This window comes from Ipomoea triloba, chromosome 13, assembly GCF_003576645.1.
Source record: "Ipomoea triloba cultivar NCNSP0323 chromosome 13, ASM357664v1".
Lineage (NCBI taxonomy): Eukaryota > Viridiplantae > Streptophyta > Magnoliopsida > Solanales > Convolvulaceae > Ipomoea > Ipomoea triloba.
The window spans coordinates 12,126,361-12,152,199 of record NC_044928.1 but is presented as its reverse complement, the minus strand read 5'-3'; the positions used below and the strand labels follow the sequence as shown (position 1 = coordinate 12,152,199).

The 25,839-nt window shown below is 40.0% G+C and overlaps 2 protein-coding genes, 1 long non-coding RNA gene and 1 pseudogene across 3 annotated transcripts; 1 reads left to right on the top strand and 3 right to left on the bottom strand.

The window, feature by feature from the left end:
• Positions 1-1,548: 1,548 nt before the first annotated feature.
• Positions 1,549-11,857, bottom strand: LOC116001206 (annotated as a pseudogene).
• Positions 11,858-12,930: 1,073 nt separating this feature from the next.
• LOC116001205 (uncharacterized protein Mb2253c-like) lies at positions 12,931-13,335 on the bottom strand. Its single transcript, XM_031241095.1, has one exon. The coding sequence runs from the start codon at positions 13,333-13,335 to the stop codon at positions 12,931-12,933; it is 405 nt and encodes a 134-aa protein (XP_031096955.1).
• Positions 13,336-17,965: 4,630 nt separating this feature from the next.
• Positions 17,966-18,808, bottom strand: LOC116001204. Its single transcript, XM_031241094.1, has one exon. It carries the CDS (start codon positions 18,806-18,808, stop codon positions 17,966-17,968), a length of 843 nt encoding a protein of 280 aa, XP_031096954.1.
• A 4,541-nt stretch (positions 18,809-23,349) lies between these two features.
• Positions 23,350-24,324, top strand: LOC116001871. The gene is made up of 2 exons (XR_004094318.1): positions 23,350-23,682; positions 23,771-24,324. It is a non-coding gene; the product is annotated as an uncharacterized LOC116001871 (long non-coding RNA).
• The last annotated feature ends 1,515 nt before the right edge of the window (positions 24,325-25,839 follow it).

Below are 25,839 nucleotides of genomic sequence, written 5' to 3'. Positions count from 1 at the left end.
ACAAGACTTAACACCCTCACAAAGATTTAAAATTCACTCATTGCACTCATAGTATCTAAGGTATAGTGTATCAAACTCTCAAATCAAAACATAGCAAGTAATCCCATAGGCTTGCAAGTAAATCAAATCTCCACCACTAGCAAAAATGAATTAAACCATGAATCAAATGGTCTTTCATTAAAGGTTGTAACTTGGCTAGGGTAAAGGGATATGGTAAAAGGAATTTTTAATTCACCCTAAGAAAAATTACAAAGCCATAAACATATTTTCATTCCTCCATCCCCTTCATATTTCATTTTCATGCTTTTTTTTTCACTTTCTTCATCTTTCATACCTTTTTTTCCCTTGCCACATATATATTGCATTTCTTTTGTTGCCTTCATAAGACTTTATTCAAACTCTTTCTTTTGTTTCTTAACACTTTCTTTCCTCAATTCTCTTCATTCTTCTTTTTCCATATTTCTCAACTTCATTTTTCATAGAAAAACAATGCTTCACATAGGAAGAACCATCACTTAGATAAATTAATTCAACTCCCAATAAAAGCTACACTTTTCAGTTTCCAATTGTATCTTGAACTCATAGTAACACTTTATTGACAATAAGAACAAGCAAAACTTTGTGCAAATAGACTAATATGATTCCTTCAATTCAAGGGTTCAAAATTTATTGGGGGAAAATAATCAAAGAAAAGAGAAAAATAGCTTGTAATGTGGCAATTAAAAGAAAAGAAAGGCTAAAAGCTCAAAGTGGCTCACTAGGTGTTAAAATGCAAGGTAGGCTTTTTGGCTAAAAGTGGTTCAACCTAGGTGCCCTTTTCATCTCCATGTTCTAACTCACTTGAATGTGGTCTCAAAATGCATTTAAGAGCAAGTTCTAGCATACACAAGCCATGCTTGATATCACACAACAAAGAAAATTGAGCAAAGTGTTGCTCTTTAGGCTCAAAAGCTCACCAAAAGGGTCAAATTGCATCAAGTCTTGCACATTTTCATTCAATAAAACTAACAGGGATTTGAAAATATATTTTTTGTATAAAAGAGAAAAAAAATAAATAAATAAAATCATGCTTGCTTTTCTCATGTGTTAAAACTCTAAACCAAAAATATATCATAACTTAAGACATATCCCTAAATAACAAGAAAGTAACCCAAACAAGTCATCATCAGTGTGCAACACTCTCCCCCACACTTAAATCATGCATTGTCCTCAATGTATGCACACATAAAAACTTCACATATTCACAAAGAAATTGAGCATATTTTAAGAAAACTTATTTGAAAAATAAAAACAAATAAAGAAAAGAGAAAAAAAATGAATTATTGAATTGGGTTGCCTCCCAAGAGCACATTTGTTTAACGTCGTTATGCCCGACGCAACCCTGTATGTGTCTTTTTAAATCACAAATACTCCGAGAGGGCTAAATCAACATCTTCCAAACTCAAAATTGTCATTCCCTCATGAAAGGGCTTCAACCTGTGACCATTAACCTTAAAAACTTTTCCTGTATCAATGCTTTTAATCTCTATTGCACCATAAGGAAAAACGTTAGAAACAACAAAAGGTCCCATAAGGAAAAACGTTAGAAACAACAAAAGGTCCAATCCAACGAGTACGTAACTTACCAGGCATAAGCTTCAAACGAGAATTGTATAATAAAACTTTTTGTCCTACCTCAAAGCTTTTTCTCAAAATCATGTTGTCATGGAACGTCTTGGTTTTCTCTTTATATAACCTGGAATTTTCATAAGCATCTAACCTCATCTCTTCCAATTCTTGCAACTGCAATTTCCTCTCTTCACCAGCCTTCTTCATCTCCATATTACAACGTTGCCCAGTAGGCTTTATGTGCAATCTCTACAAGCAAATGACAAGCTTTTCCAAAAACCAACCGATAAGGAGACATCCCAATCGGAGTTTTGTAAGCTGTCCGATAGGCCCATAGAGCATCATCTAACCGTAAGCTCCAATCTTTTCTACCTGTGTTCACAGTTTTTTCCAAAATAGACTTTACCTCCCTATTGGACACTTCAACTTGCCCATTGGTTTGGGGATGATACACTGTAGCTGTTCTGTGATGCACACCATACTTCTTGAACAATGCTTCAATTGTTTTATTGCAAAAATGACTCCCTTGATCACTTATAACCGCACGCGGAACTCCAAATCTGTTAAAGATGTTAGATTTCATAAAACCTGCAACCACTGAAGAATCATCAGTTTTGGTGGCCTTTGCTTCCACCCATTTCGACACATAATCAACAGCTAACAAAATATAATGAAAGCCACAAGAAGATGGAAAAGGTCCCATGAAATCAATGCCCCACACATCAAATATTTCCACAATTAGAATAGGAATTTGAGGCATTTCATTTCTATGAGACAATGAACCAGTCTTTTGACATTTTTCACAAGTCTTACAACACAAATATGCATCTTTAAATAAATTCTCCCAATACAAACCACTATCCAAAACTTTTCTCGCAGTTCGCTTAGGACTAAAATGACCACCACATGCATAATTATGACAAAAAGCTAAAACAGACTGTTGTTCATTTTCAGGCACACATCGTCTTATTACTTGATCAGCACAAAATTTCCACAGATATGGTTCATCCCAAACATAATACTTAGCTTCACTTCTTATTTTTTCTTTCCTAGACTTACTAAGGTAATCAGGTAAAGCTCCAGTGACTAAGTAATTAACAAGATCAGCATACCAAGGAACCATACTTGACATCTGGAACAATTGCTCATCAGGAAAATTTTCAGAAATAGGAAGTGTATCTTCATCTCTCACCAACCTACTTAGATGATCCGCCATTGGATTTTCAGCTCCCTTTCGATCCTTTATTGTCAAATCAAACTCCTGAAGTAATAAAATCCATCTTATTAGCCTAGGCTTAGATTCTTTTTTCCCCAAAAGATATTTCAATGCTGCATGGTCAGAAAAAACTATGACTTTAGAACCAAGCAAATAAGATCTAAATTTATCTAAAGCAAAAATAACAGCTAAAATTTCTTTCTTAGTCGTGGAGTAACTGCACTGTGCAGCATTTAATGTTCTTGAAGCATAGTATATGACATGGCTTTGCTTCCCAACTTTCTGGCCCAAAACAGCTCCAACTGCATAGTTGCTGGCATCGCACATAATCTCAAAGGGTAGTTCCCAGTTTCGAGGTTGAATAATAGGCGCACTTGTCAGCAATGCCTTAAGCTTGTCAAAAGCTTCTTGACATTCCTTTCCAAACTCAAAAGTAACCTCCTTTTGCAACAGCTTAGACAAAGGGACAACAATCATTGAGAAATCCTTAATAAACCTGCGATAAAATCCTGCATGTCCAAGAAAAGAACGAACTTCCCTAACATTTGTAGGGTAAGGTAAGTTCACATTCAAATCCACTTTAGCCTTATCAACTTCTTTCCCCTTAGATGAAATTACATGCCCTAACACAATTCCTTGACTAACCATAAAATGACATTTTTCATAATTCAAAACCAAATTAACATCAATACATCTTTTCAAAACTTTAGACAAACTATTTAAACAAACTTCAAATGAATCTCCATAAATAGTAAAGTCATCCATAAACACTTCTATGCAACTTTCAATAAATTCAGAAAAAATACTCATCATGCATCTTTGGAATGTCCCTGGTGCATTACATAAACCAAACGACATCCGCCTGAACGCGAATGTTCCAAATGGACAAGTAAAAGTAGTCTTTTCTTGGTCTTCTTGAGCAATGGCTATTTGATAGTAACCTGAAAATCCATCCAAAAAGCAAAAACAAGATTTCCCAGCCAATCTTTCTAACATTTGATCAACAAAAGGTAAAGGGAAATGATCTTTTCTTGTAGCTAAGTTCAACTTCCTAAAATCTATGCACATTCTCCAACCATTTTGTATTCTCATGGGTACCAATTCATTCTTTTGATTTTTTACCACAGTTATACCAGTTTTCTTTGGCACTACATGCACTGGACTTACCCATTCACTATCAGAAATTGGATAGATTATACATGCATCTAAGAGTTTAAGAACCTCTTTAAATACCACATCCTTCAATGTTGGGTTGAGTCTTCTCTGTGGCTCCCTTGTTGGCCTGGCATCTTCTTCTAAATGGATTCTATGCATACAAACAGCTGGGTTTATACCTTTTATATCAGCTAAAGTCCACCCCATTGCAGTTTTGTGTTCTTTCAGCACTGAAACCAGCTTGTCTTCTTGTTCCTGTGATAGCTTATTTGAGATAATAATAGGTAATGTCTCTCCCTCACCTAAGTATACATACTTGAGGTGATCAGGAAGAGTTTTCAACTCTAAAGTTGGAGCCCGCAACACAGATGGCAACATCTTTTCATGATTTAAAGTAAAATCAGCATTTGAAAAATTTAAACCAGTTATTACAGCTGATAAAACTTCACAAGAAGAATCAACAAACTCATCTAAATCAAATTCAGCTTCTAAATCAAGCAAATTTTCAACAAAAACATCTTCAAAAACATCTTGCACCATTGAATCAATTACATCGACATGATAAAGAGAATGATAATCATCAGGGTACTTCATTGCATCAGAAATATTAAATTTAGCAATTTCTCCATTAAACTCAACAGAAAGAATACGCTTATCAACATCTATCTTTGTTTTAGCAGTTTTCATAAATGGTCTACCTAGAAAAATTGGAGTTGATTGATCTATTGCATCATCATTCATTTTCAAAACATAGAAATCAATAGGAAAAACCAGCCCATTAACTTGCACTAAAACATCCTCTATAACTCCAATTGGGTGCACACAAGAACGATCAGCTAATTGAACAACTACACTAGTTTCTTGCAAAGAATTCATGTTTAAAGATTGATAAATAGAAAATGGCATGACATTTATTGATGCTCCTAAATCTAACATGGCACGCTTAATCTTTTTATTACCAATTATACAGGGTAGGGTGAACATACCTGGATCCTTGCACTTTTTAGGAAGATCATTGCTTATCATGGCTGAAAGATTCTTACCCAATATGATTTTCTCCTTGCTCTTCAACTTCCTCTTATTGGTACAAAGTTCTTTTAGAAACTTTGCATACTTGGGAATTTGCTTTATGGCTTCTAGCAAGGGGATGTTGATTTCCACCTTTCTAAAGGTTTCTAGAATTTGATTTTCATGTTCTTCTTCTTTTGATTTTGATAACCTTGAAGGAAAAGGGGGTAGAGATGAATTATATTAACCAACAGAAGATTCAGAACTTACCTTAGAATTTTCATTTGCTATAGACTCATTTTCCTCCTTTGATTTTTCTTCTTTTTCCTCTTCCACTAGTAATGAGGATTCTGGTTGAAGTTGCTTACCACTTCTCAATGTGATTGCACTCACATTTTCCTTGGGGTTCACCTCCGTTTGTGATGGTAATTTCCTTGAAGCTTGAGCTTCCAACTTGCTAACAGAAGTGGCTAATTGGGAAATCTGATTGCCCAATTGTTGAATACCTACCCTTGTTTCTTGTTGAAACTGTTGAGTGTTATTAGCAAGTGCTTTAACAATTTCATCTAAAGACATACCAGAATTTGAAGCTTGGGGTTGAGAAGTACTTTAACAATTTCATCTAAAGACATACCAGAATTTGAAGCTTGGGGTTGAGATTGTTGATGCGCTTGGAATTGTTTGAAATTCTGATTCTGAAACCTTGGTTGCACCCCTTGATTCCCATAACTCAAGTTTGGATGATCTCTCCATCCGGGATTATACTGGTTTGAAAATGGATCATATTTTCGATTAGGTTGACCAGAGAATCCCCCGATTGCATTCAACTCTTGACTTGGATTTTGCAATGTCGGGCACATGTCTGTGGGATGTCCGACAAATGAACATATTCCACATGCTCCTGTGGATTGCATTTGCCCTATAGCCATTTGACGCACAAGAGTAGTTAAATCTGAAATTATTTTCAAGTTGAGAAGAACTTACCTCATTAACTCTACGGATTGACCCATCCGCTCGTGTCCCATATTGTTGAGAGTTTTCTGCCATGGTTGATATTAGTTGTCTAGCATCCGTGGGTGTCTTGTCAACCAAAGAACCACCGCTGGCTGCATCCACCATACTTCTATCCATAGGTAACAACCCTTCATAAAAATATTGTATTAGGTGTTGCTCTGAGATTTGATGGTGTGGACAACTAGAACACAACCCTTTGTCTGAGATTTGATGGTGTGGACAACTAGAACACAACCCTTTGAACCTTTCCCAATACTCAAACAATGTTTCCCCCAACCCTTTGAACCTTTCCCAATACTCAAACAATGTTTCCCCTGTACATTGCCTTATCCCATATATTTCCTTCCTTATATTCCCTGTACATTGCCTTATCCCATATATTTCCTTCCTTATATTAGTTGTACATTGCCTTATCCCATATATTTCCTTCCTTATATTAGTCGCCTTAGATGCAGGAAAGAATTTTTCTAGAAATAACTTTTTCACATCATTCCACATAGTAACTGACTCAGGGGGAATATTATAGAGCCAATCTTTTGCTTTATCCTTTAATGAAAATGGAAAAGCTCTAAGGGTTATGTTCTCATCAGTCACCCCACGTAGCTTCATACCTGCACAAACAACTTGAAACTCTTTCAAGTGTTTATGTGGGTCTTCACCAGCCAAACCTCGGAAAATAGGGAGTAAATGAATCAAACCAGATTTTAAAGCAAAATCAACCTCAAGATTCGGTACTGTTATACATAGAGGTTGTTGGTTTAGATCCGGTGTAGCTAACTCCCTAAGTGTTCTATTGTTTTGTTCGGCCATTTTACTTACAACCTCCTCGTTTATTGGATCACAGGTTGAATTTACTTCTTCAGAGCTCGATGAGCTATTTCTTTGCTTTGTTTCCTTCCTTAGTTGCTTCGCAAGTTTCTCAATTTCAGGAATGTATTGTAATTCTCCTGAATGAGAAGAACGAGTCATGCAACACTAAGGATAACAGAAGCAATGAAAATTAATAATTCAAGAAACAATTTTTAGTTCCCCGGCAACGGCGCCAAATTTTGGCAAGGTTGTCGAAGCCCTACAAAATTAATACTGGCTCACTCCACTAATTTGTAGTAGTGGCAAGACCAGGTCGAATCCCAAGAGAACTAATGAGGATCGTTTCTTAAATTAAAAGAACTTAGGGTGGAAGAAATAATTTGAAATAAGTAAATAAAGTAAACTATAATCGTAAACAAGTTCAGGTATGATGATATTTGATTCAAGGAAAAAGAAATATTAAAGATGTGTCTTAGATCATTGGTTCTTACAAATAAATTGTTAATTCAAGTACTTAGCCAAAGACTAATCAAGATAGCCATAACTAGCCTTTGATCTCCCTGAATTAATTGGTTCAAACTAAGCATTCAAACCAACAATTGTTATTGAATAAACTGGGGACGATAGCGTTCCATATTCACTCAATAACATCATTACACTTAAATGAAAAGTAACTAAGCCTAAATCACAGATTGAGATAGCTACAACCTGCAACTTAGTCTTCCTGTTCTTTATGTACTGATCACAATAATATAATTAATACAGACTACTCGGTCTAATTGTTTATGACAATTACGGATCATAAACTCATAGATAGCAATAGGAAGACAATAATAAACTAAGTTGTCAATTTAATTCATTATCAGTCTGGAAAATTAACTTAAAAAGAACAGGAAGTACATGAATCCAACAAATTAATTGAATTCGAACCTCCCTAAATTAACAACTGAAATTTCAATTCCTTGAATCAAAATAAATAAAATCTAGCCAGACATGGAGAAAAACTATTCTAAAGTTCCAAGAATATGAAAGGAACAATCCGCTAAAATACATTAGAATAACTCTCCTTTTATAGGGTTCTGAACCAACAATTTTCCCTAAAATTATTGCTCTTACCAAATCAAAGGTTGATTTCTCTCACAATTTCAACGTCAAATTCAAAAGCTTGGTTGATTTTCGATCTTCCGCGAACGAGAATCGGTCGAAATCGGCGTCCAAAGCTGCTCGCGCCTTCTTTTTCGTTGCTGCGCGCCTGAAGCTGGTGGTAACTTGGGGAGACAGATGGTGGTAACTTGGGGGCTTAAAAAATATCCGCTGCGCTATNTGTTTCCCCTGTACATTGCCTTATCCCATATATTTCCTTCCTTATATTAGTCGCCTTAGATGCAGGAAAGAATTTTTCTAGAAATAACTTTTTCACATCATTCCACATAGTAACTGACTCAGGGGGAATATTATAGAGCCAATCTTTTGCTTTATCCTTTAATGAAAATGGAAAAGCTCTAAGGGTTATGTTCTCATCAGTCACCCCACGTAGCTTCATACCTGCACAAACAACTTGAAACTCTTTCAAGTGTTTATGTGGGTCTTCACCAGCCAAACCTCGGAAAATAGGGAGTAAATGAATCAAACCAGATTTTAAAGCAAAATCAACCTCAAGATTCGGTACTGTTATACATAGAGGTTGTTGGTTTAGATCCGGTGTAGCTAACTCCCTAAGTGTTCTATTGTTTTGTTCGGCCATTTTACTTACAACCTCCTCGTTTATTGGATCACAGGTTGAATTTACTTCTTCAGAGCTCGATGAGCTATTTCTTTGCTTTGTTTCCTTCCTTAGTTGCTTCGCAAGTTTCTCAATTTCAGGAATGTATTGTAATTCTCCTGAATGAGAAGAACGAGTCATGCAACACTAAGGATAACAGAAGCAATGAAAATTAATAATTCAAGAAACAATTTTTAGTTCCCCGGCAACGGCGCCAAATTTTGGCAAGGTTGTCGAAGCCCTACAAAATTAATACTGGCTCACTCCACTAATTTGTAGTAGTGGCAAGACCAGGTCGAATCCCAAGAGAACTAATGAGGATCGTTTCTTAAATTAAAAGAACTTAGGGTGGAAGAAATAATTTGAAATAAGTAAATAAAGTAAACTATAATCGTAAACAAGTTCAGGTATGATGATATTTGATTCAAGGAAAAAGAAATATTAAAGATGTGTCTTAGATCATTGGTTCTTACAAATAAATTGTTAATTCAAGTACTTAGCCAAAGACTAATCAAGATAGCCATAACTAGCCTTTGATCTCCCTGAATTAATTGGTTCAAACTAAGCATTCAAACCAACAATTGTTATTGAATAAACTGGGGACGATAGCGTTCCATATTCACTCAATAACATCATTACACTTAAATGAAAAGTAACTAAGCCTAAATCACAGATTGAGATAGCTACAACCTGCAACTTAGTCTTCCTGTTCTTTATGTACTGATCACAATAATATAATTAATACAGACTACTCGGTCTAATTGTTTATGACAATTACGGATCATAAACTCATAGATAGCAATAGGAAGACAATAATAAACTAAGTTGTCAATTTAATTCATTATCAGTCTGGAAAATTAACTTAAAAAGAACAGGAAGTACATGAATCCAACAAATTAATTGAATTCGAACCTCCCTAAATTAACAACTGAAATTTCAATTCCTTGAATCAAAATAAATAAAATCTAGCCAGACATGGAGAAAAACTATTCTAAAGTTCCAAGAATATGAAAGGAACAATCCGCTAAAATACATTAGAATAACTCTCCTTTTATAGGGTTCTGAACCAACAATTTTCCCTAAAATTATTGCTCTTACCAAATCAAAGGTTGATTTCTCTCACAATTTCAACGTCAAATTCAAAAGCTTGGTTGATTTTCGATCTTCCGCGAACGAGAATCGGTCGAAATCGGCGTCCAAAGCTGCTCGCGCCTTCTTTTTCGTTGCTGCGCGCCTGAAGCTGGTGGTAACTTGGGGAGACAGATGGTGGTAACTTGGGGGCTTAAAAAATATCCGCTGCGCTATGTTTTATTCGAACCTTTGTAGAGGGGCCTTTTTTGACTGCCTTAGGCCTCTTAGGTTTTGAACAAACAATTGCCTTTCCTTTCATTTGTTCGTTTGTCTTTACTTTCTCTTTCCTTGTTTTTTACTTTCGCCCGGCAACTCGAAAGTCCTGGCTGTGGGCCAAGTCCCTCAGCTTGAGGCCTCACCCAACAGGTTTTCTCAACCTTCTCAAGGTCTAACGACCGCTAACTCACTTATTCCGAGTCCCTCAGTCGAGGACTCATCCGACAAGTTTTCTCAACCTTCTCAAGGTCTAACGACCGCCAACTCACATCTTTCGAGTCCCTCAGTCGAGGACTCATCTGACAGGTTTTCTCAACCTTCTCAAGGTCTAACGACCGCCAACTCACATATTCCGAGTCCCTCAGTCGAGGACTCATCCAACAAGTTTTCTCAACCTTCTCACTTAGAGGCAAACAGACTGCCAGACTCATAAGGATCCGAGGATCGAAATGAGACTTAGGTTATCTCAACCTAACTCACTCAAAGGCAGACAGACTGCCAGACTCATAAGGATCCGAGGATCGAAATTAGACTTAGGCTATCTCAACCTAACTCACTCAAAGGCAGACGGACTGCCAGACTCATAAGGATCCGAGGATCGAAATGAGACTTAGGTTATCTCAACCTAACTCACTCAAAGGCAGACAGACTGCCAGACTCATAAGGATCCGAGGATCGAAATGAGACTTAGGTTATCTCAACCTAACTCACTCAAAGGCAGACAGACTGCCAGACTCATAAGGATCCGAGGATCGAAATGAGACTTAGGGTATCTCAACCTAACTCACTCAAAGGCAGACAGACTGCCAGACTCATAAGGATCCGAGGATCGAAATGAGACTTAGGGTATCTCAACCTAACTCACTCAAAGGCAGACAGACTGCCAGACTCATAAGGATCCGAGGATCGAAATGAGACTTAGGTTATCTCAACCTAACTCACTCAAAGGCAGACAGACTGTCAGACTCATAAGGATCCGATGATCAAAATGAGACTTAGGTTATCTCAACCTAACTCACTCAAAGGCAGACAGACTGCCAGACTCATAAGGATCCGAGGATCGAATGAGACTTAGGTTATCTCAACCTAACTCACTCAAAGGCAGACAGACTGCCAGACTCATAAGGATCCGAGGATCGAAATGAGACTTAGGTTATCTCAACCTAACTCACTCAAAGGCAGACAGACTGCCAGACTCATAAGGATCCGAGGATCGAAATGAGACTTAGGTTATCTCAACCTAACTCACTCAAAGGTAGACGGATTGCCAGACTCATAAGGATCCGAGGATCAAAATGAGACTTAGATTATCTCAACCTAACTCACTCAAAGGCAGACAGACAGCCTGACTCATAAGGATCCGAGGATCGAAATGAGACTTAGGTTATCTCAACCTAACTCACTCAAAGGCGGACAGACTGCCAGACTCATAAGGATTTGAGGATCGAAATGAGACTTAGGTTATCTCAACCTAACTCACTGAGGATCGAAATGAGACTTAGGTTATCTCAACCTAACTCACTCAGGATCGAAATGAGACTTAGGTTATCTCAACCTAACTCACTCAAAGGCAGACAGACTGCCAGACTCATAAGCGCCCTCGAAACAAGATGTTGTAAAAAGTGATTACTCTATTAAAATTCATGACTTTCATTACAATCTTTTAAAAGCCTAACCTTCTACTGAAAGAATTTCTTCAGGTGTACCGCATTCCATTTTCTCTCAACAGCCTGCCCTTCCGGGGTCTCCAAACGGTATGTTCCCGGGCGAATGATTTCTCTGATTCTGTAAGGACCTTCCCATTTAATTGCAAATTTCCCCCCTTGATTAGGTTGACTGGCGTCCCGGTCTCTTAAGACTAGATCTCCATCGTGAAACTTCTTCTCCTTTACTCTTTTGTCATAATAGCGTTTGACTGTCTGCTGATATTCGGTCATCCGTCCATACGCCGCGTCCCTCCTTTCCTCAAGGAAGTTTTTCTCTATTTGCAGATTTTCTTCATTTTCATCGTCGTTGTACTGTAACACCCGAAGGGTTGGAGTGGTAATCTCGGCAGGTACCTTGGCCTCGAAGCCATAAGTAAGGGAGAATGGAGTTTCCCCGGTTGCTCTCCGAGGAGTCGTTCGATACACCCATAGGACTCGATCCAACTCATCGACCTATGTTCCTCCCAGGTCATTTAACTTTCTTCGAATTCCATCCACAATGGTTCGATTAACATTTTCGACCTGACCATTGGCCTGGGGGTAAGCTACTGAGACCCTGGTGTGTCGTATTCCATACTGTTGGCAAAAGTCACTGAAGGGTCGGCAATCAAACTGTCTTCCATTGTCACTAACTAGGTGCTCCGGGAGCCCGAATCGACAAATGACCTTCCTCCAAAGGAACTTGCGACATTGAAACTCAGTGATAGTTGCCAAGGGCTCGGCCTCTACCCATTTGGTGAAATAATCCACGGCCACCACACAAAATCGCAGTTGTCCAGGTGCCTGGGCAACGGCCCAACGATATCAATCCCCCATTTGGCGAAGGGAATAGCTACCGTAATCGGAGTATAAAAAGAGGCTGGCCGAGTGTCCTTCTTAGCGAAGGACTGACATATCGTACATCTAGCGACTTGGTTGATACAGTCCTTGACCATAGTGGGCCAATAATATCCTTGTAACACTATTTTGCGAGCTAGCGTATGGGCCCCTTGATGAGCTGAACAAATTCCTCGATGCGTCTCCTCCATAACTTGGTTTGCCTCAGAAGGGTACAAACACCTTAGCAATAGTCACCCGAAGGACTTCTTGTACATGTGACCGTCTATCAACACATATGCGGGGGATCGTCTCTGAATTTTCGCTGCTTCGGCCGGATCGTCAGGGAGGTCCTCCTTTTCCTTATACCTACGAATTTCCTCCATCCAGAATACTTCTGGATGTTCCTCAGGGTCCAGTTCCTCAATGATACACACGTCTTCTGGAACGACTTTTGGTTCTATGCTGGGTAGCGAGACTTGTTCGTTCTAACAGATTCTGAGGAGATGATCTGGTATTCCTCCTAAGGCCATTTTGGACAAAATATCGGCCTCTGTATTCTCGGCGCGGGGCACGTTCTCTAACTCATAGGCTTCGAATTCACCCAGAAGTCCCTCAGTGACTTCTTTATATCGTCCGAGTCTTTCATTCTTCGCCTCACATGTTCCAGTTACTTGTCCGACCACTAAGCGGGAGTCGGTCTTTATCCGAATCTTTTGAACTTTAAGGGCCTTGGCCATCCGCAATCCTCCGATCATGGCCTCATACTCAGCCTCATTATTCGAGGCTTTGAACTCGTACGTCAATGAATAGTATAAACGGAAACCTCCGGGAGTCGTCAACATGATTCCACCCCCACAATGATGTTGACTGGCGGCTCCATCGGCATGCATTTCCCACCAATCCCCTTCCTCAGGTGTAACCCCTCGTCTTTCCGATAAGTCTAAGGGTCGGAAAATATATCTTTAGGCTATGACATTCATAAGATGATCTCCCGATATGTCAAGGGAATTTTTATACGGAGGTATAGTTGTCATTAAGCTGCGATCGTTCGTGCCGGTCACGAACCGTAAAATTTTCGAGGACGAATTTTCAGCTCGGATTTCCTTAAAAATTGATGATTAGGCATGTTATGACTAAGTATGAACTTCCTGCTTAGTTAAGTTGAAATTGGATGAGCTATAAGGGTCGAAATTTATTTCTGATCGTACACCGCGAAATTTCCGCAGTGTACCGAACCTAGCCCATTTTGGAGCTTTTGACTGGAATAAATTTGTGGTTTCGAAAATTATTCTTTCTGGATTATTTTCCACCGAAACTTTATCTGTTTGGACCACAACTGATATGTTGTGGAGATATTTTATTATTTTATTATTTTTTTTCCTAAAGCTTATCCCATAAGTTGGGATTAAATATAAAAGGAATTTTTTTTCCCTTTTCTTCCCCAAATGCCAAAAAGAGAGAGAGAGAGGTGTGATCATCTTCCACCATTTTTTCTTCCAAAGTTCCATAGCCAAATCCTTCTAAACTTCCAATTTATTCGGTAAGTTTTCGATATTATTCGGTAGAAAGCTTTGTAATCCTTCCTAGGTTATGAATCTATGTTTAATTTCTTGATACATGATGTTATGGTGTTGATTTTGAACCTAGGTTTTAAGGTGAAAATTGGGGAAAGGATCCAAAATTGCTTCCTAAGGTGTTAGNAGTCTCTACGTCACTTCGTCAGGCGTAGGGAGGCTCTGCGTCACTCAGTCAGGCGCAGGGGAGTTTTCTATATCACTCAGTCAGGCGTAGGCCGTGGGGGTGTGCACACTTAAGTATAGATACTCATGTCATTTTCGGGTTGGTATCAGCTTTATGGACCTAGGTGGGGCCAAACTAGGGACCATAATGATGAACCTTCGTCCAAGGGATCACGAACGAGACTTGGGGCAGGACCGTAATCCCCATGTCCAGATCCGATTTCGGTCTAGTCAAAGAAATTTGTATCCTCAATAAGGTCTCTTGCTTCTAGTCAGAAACTAAGTAACGTTTTCATAATTGAAGACAACTAGAAGTCATAATTGTGGCATTGACATATGTGATAGACAGGGATAGTTCTGAAAACCTATCCTGTATGAAAAGAAATCAAAGGCAACCTAGTTTGATGAACTAGGAAGTTTGATAAGGAAATGTGTTGTGACTTATATACTCATTATATGCTTGTGATTATATGGCATTAATTGTTGATTGCAGTAATGAAAGGCATGGACACCATATTTGGTAATGTGTATTTACCTTTATGAAATATTTGTCAAAACTTTTACCTGATGGAAGTGACAAATGGATTACCTTACTTAGCCATCGTGCTAACTACACTTCACCGTGTACGTCATTTCAGATGTCATCCAGTGAGGGATCCTGTAGCCCGGCAAACACTCCTGATCATGTTTGCTCGGGACCTACTTTTGTTGGTCAGACTTTGCATGACACGTCGGGCAGAGACCCGTATTCTCCACCCTATTCTCAAGGCTACTCTCCAGGCTATACTCCAGCATCCCCTGACTATACTCCAGCAACCCCAGTCAGCCCAGTAAATATCTTTTGGTAACCTTAGTTTTGGCTGACTCTAGTCTGTTAGGTTGTGGAGGACCCGGAGTTTGTAATAACAGCCGTCGGGCAAATTCTTATAAATACCTTTTGATATTAATATATATGCCTAAAATATTATATTTTGATGTTTGGGGTGTTGATGTTGAGTGTGTTTCCTTTAGCCTGTGCACTTAGAGTGGAAGTTTTATCAAAGAGGTGATAGGCTTCACTCTAAGTGTGGCGGTAGCACCCAGTTTACTGCTGTAAGATGTAAGCTTCCGCAGCGTTATATTACGCATATTGTAATAGTTGTCGGAGCAGAAATTGGGGTGTTACATCAGGGGCCTTGGCATTGGGTTCCGGGCTCTGAACGGTGCATTCTACTATGAAATCGGCTAAGGCTTGGCGTTTCACTGAGGGGCGAGGGTGATACTCAATCGCATACTGGGTGAGCTCTACGGCCCACTTTACCAAACGCCCCGAAGAGTTGGGGTTTCGCAGAACACCTGCCAAAGGCTGATCGGTTAAGACTCGGATGGGATGAGCCTGGAGGTACGGTACCAGCTTCCGGGCTGTGATCACCAGAGCGTACACCACCTTTTCCAAGGGGGTATACCGAATCTCTGAAGCCTTTAAGGCTCGACTGACATAGTAGACGGGATGTTGTACTCGCTCTTCCTCTCGGATTAACACAGAACTAACAGCCTTTTGAGAGGCGGCTAGATAGAGGAATAACACTTCCCCTTCCTTCGGAGTAGATAGTAGTGGCGGAGTCTGTAAATAATCTTTTAACTCGTCAAATGACTTCTGACATTCTTCTATCCAGCGAAACCCTTCCCTCTTCTTCATAGCTTCGAAAAAAGGTAATGCCCGGTCTGCTGATTTAGACAGGAACTTGTTTAAGGCTACGAGTCGCCCCGTTAACCTTTGTAGTTCCTTCAAGGTCCCGGGAGGCTGCATATCAAGTATAGCCTTCACCTTTTTAGGGTTAGGCTCGATTCCTTTCCGAGTGACCATATAACCGAGGAATTTTCCTTCTCGTACCGCAAAGGCGCACTTTTTTGGGTTCAATCGCAGATTGTATTTTTCCATTATGGCAAAGGTAGCCGCCAAATCTCTCGCATGAGTTCCTTCATCTTTGCTTTTCACAAGCATGTCATCCACATAGACTGCCATGGATTTTCCTAGCAGGTCTCTGAACAATCGTCCTACCATTCGGGTATAGGTGGCCCCAGCATTTTTTAGTCCAAAAGGCATTACCCGGTAGCAGTATACCCCATCTGGGGTGATAAAGGCAGTCTTCTCTTCGTCAGCGAGGTGCATGAAGATTTGATGATAGCCCCGGAAGGCGTCCATGAAGCTCAATAAATCACAGCCAGCCGTCTCGTCCACCAACTAATCGATCCTTGGTAAAGGGAAAGGATCTTTCGGGCAAGCTTGATTAAGATCTGTGTAATCCACGCACATTCGCCAAGCGGGAGGCTTTGGCACAAGCACTACATTGGCAAGCCAGTCCGGATATTTTACCTCACGGATATGCTGCGCAGCCATCAAGGTTTCCACCTCCTTCTTAACGAATTCTCGTTGATCCGCCGAGAGGTATCTTTTCTTGTGAATTACGGGTTTGTGGTTAGGGTTGACGGCCAGTCGGTGGCAAATGACCGATTGGTCAACTCCCGGCATATCTTCAGGGCCCCAAGCAAATACCTTTTGATATTTTTTGCAATTCCTGGATAATTTCTTGTTTGACTTTCTCAGCCAAACCCACTCCGATCCTTACTCGTCTCTCAGGGCGCGAGGGGTCAATCTCAACTTCCTCTAGTTCTACCGCCGGCTCGGGTCGGTCAAGACTCTTTAACTGTTCCTCCCGACTAGTGATAGCGTGAATCCTCAGGTCCGTTTTCCCAATCTTTCGGCAGGATTGTAAATAACAATCCCGAGCTGCCTTCTGGTCGCACCGAGCGACTCCGATCCCATTGGGAGTCCGGAATTTCAAACAAAGATGCTCTAGGGAGATTAGAGCACCCAGATCTTCTAATCCAGGTCGCCCCAGAATCATATTATGTGAGCAGGATAGGTTGACTACCACAAATTCCATGTCTATGCTTCGAAGGTTGGGAAAGGTCCCGATTTCGACCGGCAAACGTATGGATCCTTCTGACTCAATCGAGTCCCCGGTAAAACCGGCCAAAGGTGTTTTCACAGGTTTTAGCTTGTTACGTTGTAACCCCAATCTCTCAAACACCTCCAGATACAAGATGTTCACGCTACTCCCTGTGTCCACTAGGACTCTTCGGACTACCGTGCCATGGACGTCCATGGCAATAACCAAAGCATCCCGATGGGTGTGTTGGCTTCGGGGTAGGTCCTCATCGGTAAACAAGATGGGTTCTCGACATACCTTTTTTAGACTATCATCCCGACCATAGATGGTCCCTACGTACAGTTGTCGAGCCCAAGCTTTCCGAGAACCGGATGAGTCCCCTCCTTCCGGTCCTCCTACTATCATGTTGATAATAGGTTTGTGCTTCCAATTAGTCTCCTCTTCCTTAGAGGCGGGTTGTTTTCCTCGATCGGAGCGTGAATCTGTTTTGTCGGAGCGCGAATCTGTTTTGTCGGAGCGCGGATGTCGCTTCCACTGATTAGGTGGGGGTGGGGCACCCTTCTGTATCATGGCCTCTATTTCTTTGCGCAGGTAAAAGCATTCCTCTGTGGTATGCGTAGTCGATCGGTGATATCGACAGTATTTCGCCGGGACCCCTCCCGGAGGTAGGATCTCGGGCTGATCTCCAGGTTTCAGAGGCGGAGGGGGAGGCAAGGTATCTTTTACCTCATGCACGGTTGGGCCACGGTAAGGTGAGGGGGCGGAGCCCCCACCCTCTCAGCTCCCAGTCGAACCTCAGTGCTACTAGGACGCTCAGGTTCCGCTCGACTCTTGGAGTCAGGTCGGGATCACTTAGCGCTGGATCCGGCAGCTTCTCGCTGCCGTTTTTGTCTCACAGCCTCTTCTGTGTCTGCCTGACGACTGGCTCTCTGGATAGCCTCCACATACGTCCTAGGACGATCATTGTGGAGATCAATAAACAATTTGCCCGCTCGGAGCGACTCCATAAAAAAGGTGATAGCCACTTGCTCGTCTAACCCCTCGATAGTTTGTACCTCTTTTTGCCAGCGAGCCAGATACGTCTTCAAAGCTTCTCCCTCATCTTGACTGATTCCGCTCAAGTGGGTAAGATTGCGCTGCGGCTTGATGTTTACGGCGTAATGAGTAAGGAATCGGTCGGCTAAATCATTGAAGCACCGAATAGAACAGCTTGGCAGTGCCAAAAACCATTTTTGAGCGAGCCCCTTGAGAGTAGGGAGAAAAGCCTTGAACATATGTGGCTCTTCCACCCCTAAAACTTGCATTTTGGCCTGATAACTGACCAAATGTTCTCGGGGATCCCCCGTCCCATCGAAAGTAACATGTTCTGGGATTTTTAGGTCCGCGGGAGCCCGATAGTCCATGATTTCATCCACGAAGGGCGAGGAGGTTAATAGATTCTCAGCAGAAGGCCTCACCTTGCCTTTAAATTGATCCTGTAGATTTTGTAGCCTTCGCTCGAAGCCTTCCATTTGACTTCGGCGGTACTTAGGTTCCGCGGGAGATTCTGCGCTACTTTCTGATATAGCAGTTTGCACCCTCCGCCAAGCCGCCGCGGCTCGACGTTCTTGGCGATTACCGTTCGGTCGATCCGGGTTTCCGCGCGGCGGATTTCGTAACGGATTTCCCTGGGGGTCACTTAAACGATCCATAACGGACCAGGCTATCTCCCAACGCCTGCCGTCTTCTCGACGGGGGGCAGGGTGATCCTCCCTGTGACGCCCTTCTGGCTCAGTAACTTGAGGGTTCGCGGTCCCTTCTCCCGTTGGTCGAACGGGATCAGTCTGATTGTTTGTGTCGAAGTTCTCAAGCCTTCGTTTTTCAACCTCATTGATGACTTGAACTACGATTTGTTCCAACTCCCCGGGTGGAGGTCGGTTATTTACCGTACCTTGGCGAGATTCCCCGGTGTGCCGGGAAGTCTGCCGGCTCAGACGCCCCCTCAAGTCTTAGCCGTTTGGTCGTCCCAGTTGTTCTCTTAAGTCGGCTCCGCCGGAGGGTCCTGATATCTGTTCTCTTAAGTCTTGACTGTTAGGTCGAGCTAGTTGTTCTCGCAAATCGCGGCGATTAGACCGGCCGAACTGATCTCGTAAATCGTTGGAACGAGGTCGTCCCCCCGCACTGATTGCCTTACTCGCCTCTCTCATTGCTTCACCGGAGATGCAGCACTTTTATTCGATCCCCACAGACGGCGCCAGTGATGGTTTCTCGATCTTCAGGCGATTGGCCGGCGGGCCAACACTACCGGTAAATTACAAGAACAATAAGTGTATTTTATATAAATTCTCAAGTGGTTTTGTCTCTACCGCCCCCCCTTTCTCAAAGGGTTCCGTATGGCTATATATCTCACTCACCTGATTGGTTACACACTTAATCTCCTAATCAATGATACAAATAATAGCTCATAAAGGACATTGAATGCTCATAATGATAGCCGTTCTCTTTTGATCGTCCGTTGGTTCTCTCGATCCTTCGTCTCCGCCGAACATCCTCAGGAGTCTGTCGAAGACCAGCCAACAGCCTTGCATACCCAGTCAGCCAGTTCCCCTTCCGACCGACTCCCAAGGAGTCGGGGTGGTCTTCACGTGTTTCGGGGTACCGACGCCTTACGGGATGACCGACCCCCGAGGAGTCGAGGCAGACCTCGCATGTTTCAGAGTATCAGTGTTCTATTAACTTTTCTTCCTATCGGCCGGCTCGTCTACCCAGTCGTCCTTTATATACCATCAATGTCCACTAATGAAATACTATTATAACACTGTGTATATATGTTGTGATAATTCGAATGTTATATATATATATATATATATATATATATATATATATATATAGGGTTGCTCTCTCGTGCGAACTAGCGCCCAGGTAGGAAATGAGAACGCTCCACAACCGTCCACGTGTCCAGATCAACGAATCAGATGCAATTTTAAAAAAATGACGCGGTGGCATTTTCGTAAATAACTGGAACTTTGGTGCACCTAGTTTCACTTACAAGTGCACCTAGTTTTACTTAAAAGTGCACTTAGTTTCACTTACAAGTGCACCTATTTTCACTTACAAGTGCGAGTAATTTACCTTGTTAATATTCATGCACCTATTTTTGCAAATACTTTCACTTACAAATGCAAGTAATTTACCTTGTTAATATTCATGCACCTGGGTGCAACCTAGGTGCACCTAGATATAACATAGTTGCACCTAGTTATAACATAGGTTGCACCTAGTTATAACATTAGGTGCACTTAGTATGGTTGCTCACTGTACAATTCACTTGCACCTGTAATACATTTTACTTGCATCTGCAATACATTTTACTTGCACTTGTGCAAGTAATTTATTTTGTTAACATTTATGCACCTGGTTGCAACCTATGTGCACCTACTTATAGCATTAGGTGCACCATGTTATAACATTAGGTGCACTTAGTATTGATGCTCATTGTACAATTTACTTGCACTTGTAATACATTTTACTTGCACGTGTGCACCTATTTTCACTTGCAGGTGCAAGTAATTTACCTTGTTAGCATTTATGCACCTGGGTGCACCTATGTGCACCTAGTTATAACATGACGTGCACCTAGTTATAATGTTAGGTGCAACTACATTCCGGACACGTGGCGCGCTGTGATTCGTCCGCATTTCTCTCCTGGGCGGCCAGTACGTATTTGAACGCGATCCTATATATATATATATATATATATATATATATATATATATATATATATATATATATATATATATATATATATATATATATTATCTCTGTAGAATATTGACTGTTCATCTCCAACATCACACATCAACTATGGCTGGAGATCAACCCTGCTCCAGTTTCCGCTACTACGAGGTTAGATTTCTCGTAAACTATTTTGTATGGTTAGATTTGTATCTAACACTAACAACATTTAAGAAGGAGGAGTTAGGGAAATACTATGCTTTGAAAACTCTAGCTACAATTAAAATATGAGTCTAGTCACGCTATGCTAAACAATAAAAATTTTGGCCTAACTTGACCCATATAGCCCAAAAGATTTAAAATATTTAAGTTTTTTCTTCAATTTCTTTAGTTTGGACTTATTATGTATAGTTATCAATGACATATTAAAATATGAATTGGGTTGGATTGAACAAAATAAAAAATAAAAACTTTGGCCCGACGCACAACCGAAAAAGATTTTTTTTTAAAACTTTTATTTCTTTTATTCAAAGTTTACATTTATCAATGTCAAATTAAATATGAATATAAGTCAATAGAGCAAAACAATAAAAATTGTAAGTGTACAAATGATACATATTTGGACCCTCTAATATTGACCTAATTATTAATCAAAACATAGGATTTTTTGTAAGTTAATTTCTGTTCTCTGGATCAGTTTTTGGACCAAAGTCAATACATTCTTCAGGCCGCCTCGATCTGTGACATAACGCAAAACAGTGGGCATGTTTTACTCTAATCGAATCTGGTTTTCTATGATCCATTACTTGTGCTGATTTTTAAATGAATGCATAAGCACTTTTGAGGAGATCTAAGATGTACTAATTCAGATCTAAACCAGTTGGAGTTTCTACTATATAAGCAAAGCATTACCTTGGGTTTTTTGATGAATTAATTTGCTATTCTGATCCAACAGTTCACGAAAGCTTTCTACAGTTTCTTATTATTATTATTTTGAGAGATGTATCAGCTTTGTATGAGTGTTTGATGATGCCGTATTGTTGATAGTTGATTGTGGCATGCACAAGGTTAGCTTGTAGATGACAAAGGCATTTGTGGGAGGGTTTTTGTAAATCGTAGATTGTATGGTTGTTGTGTAGCTCGTTGTAACCCTTTGTGATTATCTAGTGGATTGGGCTGAAGTGAGTTGCCCCGCAGACGTAGGAGTTTAGCTCCGAACTGCGTAAACAATTCTTCGGTGTCTGGTTCTTTTTCTTTACTTGTTGATTATATGTTTTATTTATCTGTATTTGATCCATTAACTAGTCTAGATAAGTAATCCTGATAAATTAAGTAGGAACTTTAGGCTTATATTGTACATTAAAGATCCACGATACAATTTCTGTTGGTATTAAAGCTCGGGGACTTAAATTGTTAGTTTAACCGATCTGGCTACAAAGTTGTGTTTCTTGAACTTACAAGTTCACTTTGCTTTATTACTTGTTTTATTGTGTTCGTTCTTTATAGTCTCATTGTGTGTTACACTAGTACAAATTTAATCATATAAACATAACTTTACATTACACCTGTTAAAAAAGGTGTAGTGCATTCTCAAAAATAAAAAGAAAATACTACTTTTCGCGGCACCTACGAAGATTGGGTGCCGCAAAAAGTAAATTATTAAAATATTAATTAACTTTCCGCGGCACCTGATCTCCGTGGGTGCCGCGGAAAGTTAATTATTAAAATAATAATTTACTTTCCGCGGCACCCAAAGAGATGTGTGCCGCGGAAACTCAACCCAATTCCCATATACAGATCTGAGGAGAACAACCCACTTAAGCCATTTTATTTTCTTCGCACAAACAGATCTGAGGGAGAACCTCCTTCGATCGCACAAACCTCCTTCGATCTCCTCCATCTCTCAGCCGACGCTGCCTCCTCCGCCGACGCCGCGAACCGCCGCGACCTGCAGTAGACGCCACCGCCGACAACACCATTCTGTCTCAACCTTCCGCGGACCCTACTAGCCTCCGCCACCGCCACCGCCACTGCTAGCCTCCACCGCCGCTGGTAAGTCCCCCTTCCAATTTTTACTTATTTATTTCGAATTTTCGGTTATTTATTTCTTCTCTTAAACTCTAAAATCAAATAAGGGTTTCCATAGAGTGACAAAATCATAGGGGAGAGGTGACTATGAGAGGTGATAAAACGAGAGGTAATTTGTGTGTCAAAGTTAGAAGGGGTTGTGTGAGAGAAAATCAGAGAGGAGGCATTATTGCAGATTGAGTGCAGAGAGGTAAAACCAGAGAGGAAAAAAATGTGCTATGGCTGTGGAATGAAAGGAAGAAAAGAAACAATAAAGGAGAAAAGAAAAAAGAAAATTCAGGATGGGGAATTGTTGAAGATTGATATACCATTGCTTAGAGTGTGGTCCATAATGGCTCTTGGTGATCAAAATGCAGAAATATGTACATTAGGAGTCAGGGCATGTTCTAAGGGTAGAGGGGGAGGGAGCCACTGCTTTAGGTGCATGTCAAGAAGGCTACTTGTGGGAACAATGCAGAAATCTGTACACAGGCTAGCTGGCATGTCATCTTAAGGGTGGAGTAGGTAAGAATGAGTGCCCATTGCTTATGTCTCGGGTTGTTTAGGTCCTTTTTGTCAACTTGTTTTAGGTAATCTCTTGACATCTTATGTTGTGGCTCCAAACTTAGCAAAATTCGTTTTAGAGATGTTAACCACGGATTATTGTGTTTATGTGTATACTCGCCGGAAGAAGTAGAACCGGAGATTCAAGCTTTTTGATTAAAATAATGGATCTCTGCAACATAATGCTGCATTTGCACTTTATGGTCTTGCAAATAATGAGGTAATGATGCTTTTCTCTGTTTGACCATACCATGAGTTGTAGCTTAGTTTCCTGTTTTCCTTATTCTTCACTTGTTGCAATTTTGAAGGATAAGTTGTAGCTTATGGCCATTCCTGAATTATTTCATGACATTTTTGCAACATCCTTAGCCATATACTCCTTGTCAAGTCGGGTTAGTCCATTTATTATTCTTGCATATTGTTACTTATGAATTGCTCCATGATTAGTTACTTATGAATTGCTCTATGATGCCACTAGATGAGACTAAAGTGATTACTCCATGGTTGGATTTTTTTATATGTTGTTTGTAGCTAAGCCTATATTATTAGTTTATCTCATTTATGTTGGATTTTTTTATATGTTGTTTGTATTAATTTGTGTTGGACTAGTGGATTTCTGGTTTTGTACTTGTGTTGTCTTGAAAGTACTCAGGTGGAACTTCAAGACAAATGTGGAGAAGACAATGAGTTCTCCCAGTAAAGGGATTATTTCACTGGTTTGTAGTTTTCTACTTCTCTCTTTCTGATAGGTTCTCACTGAGTTAAGATTAATTGTTTGGTTATTCTCCTCTTATTTTTCTTGGCAATGTATTTTCTATATCATCTTTTTTAAAAGTACTAGTATTGTCATTTTGCCTTGTTCTCCCATATTGCAGCATATACTTGCATTATGATTCTGTACTAGTGGTAGTATTTGGTTGTAATTTCATTCTTTTCTTTTGTAGCTTTTAATTATTTTTAATTTGGAACTGTAAATACGTAATTTCATTGATTGTTTATTAAGCTTTGAAGTATTGTAATTTCAATTCATAATGTTTGTGTGAGAATTGCAGGTTGAATATTATTGTTTTGGTTTTAATTAAAAAATATTTTATGTTACTTATCAGGTTAGCATATGCTGTATTTGCCAGATTTGATCTTAGAAACTTCTGTAGTTTTGTTTTATCAGTAAATAATTGGCGTGAAATATTTTCTATTTTTAATTACCAAAAAGGTTTTGCGCTTTATTAATTATAGTATGTATATATATATATATATATATATATATATATATATATATATATATATTTATTATTTTTTTATAAAAAGTATGACTTTCCGCTACACCTGCTTGAGTGGGTGTAGCGTAAAGTATTTTTTTTAATTAAAAAAATGACTTTCCGCTACACCCGCTCGAGCGGGTGTAGCGGAAAGCCAAGGACTTTTAGTGTCACTCCCATCCGCTACACCTCTACAGGTGTAGCGAAAGGACATTTATAGGTGTAGTATATGTTTCTTTTTGTACTAGTGTTAAGTGTTACAGAATAGACAGGCATAGACCTCGTCTAGAACTGACAGGGACAATTATGCGTACTGGAAAGCTCGTACCAAGAAGCACCTCAGAGCCCAATGTGAACTCATTTAGCGATCCATTCTAGTAGGTTGGGAACATCCTACCAAAGCCGGTGAAACTGAAAATGACCCTCAAGTTATCAAACCTGAAATCGAGTGTAATGCTGCAGAAATGATGGCAGTAAGTCATAATAGTAAAGCCCTTGATATTATATTCTCCTTAATTCATGAAAACCAGTTTAACTTGGTAACATGTGATTCTGCTAAAGTGGCATGGGAGATTTTAGAAACCACGTACGAGGGTACCGCATCAGTCAAGCAATCTAAGCTCCAGCATGTGCAAAGTGATTTTGAAGATCTGCGTATGAATGACGATGAAAACATTGTTAGTTTCAATGAATGTGTTCAGGAGATTGCTAGCTGCACAACTATACTTGGTGAACCGTTCTCCCAGCAGAAGTTGATCGAAAATGTATTATGGTCACTCCCACCTCGGTTCAGAATGAAGGTAGCCGCCATTAAAGAAAATACAGGTTGGGAGAATCAAAGCTTAGCTCAATTAATGGGTAATCTTAAAACTTATGAAATGGAAATTCTTAATGACCATTCTAGGAAGCAAAAAAAGTGTTGCTTTTACAGCTGGCGAACAGGACACAGTTTTTTATTCAAAAGAAGCTTATGATGATGATCTAGTAGTGTTACTAACCAAGCATTTTAATAAGATTTTGAAACATGTTAAACAATAGAATAGCTTCTGAGGCAATAAACCGCAAAATTATAAAGGTTCGAGCTCAAACGCATCAAAAAATACCTCAAAATCAAACGG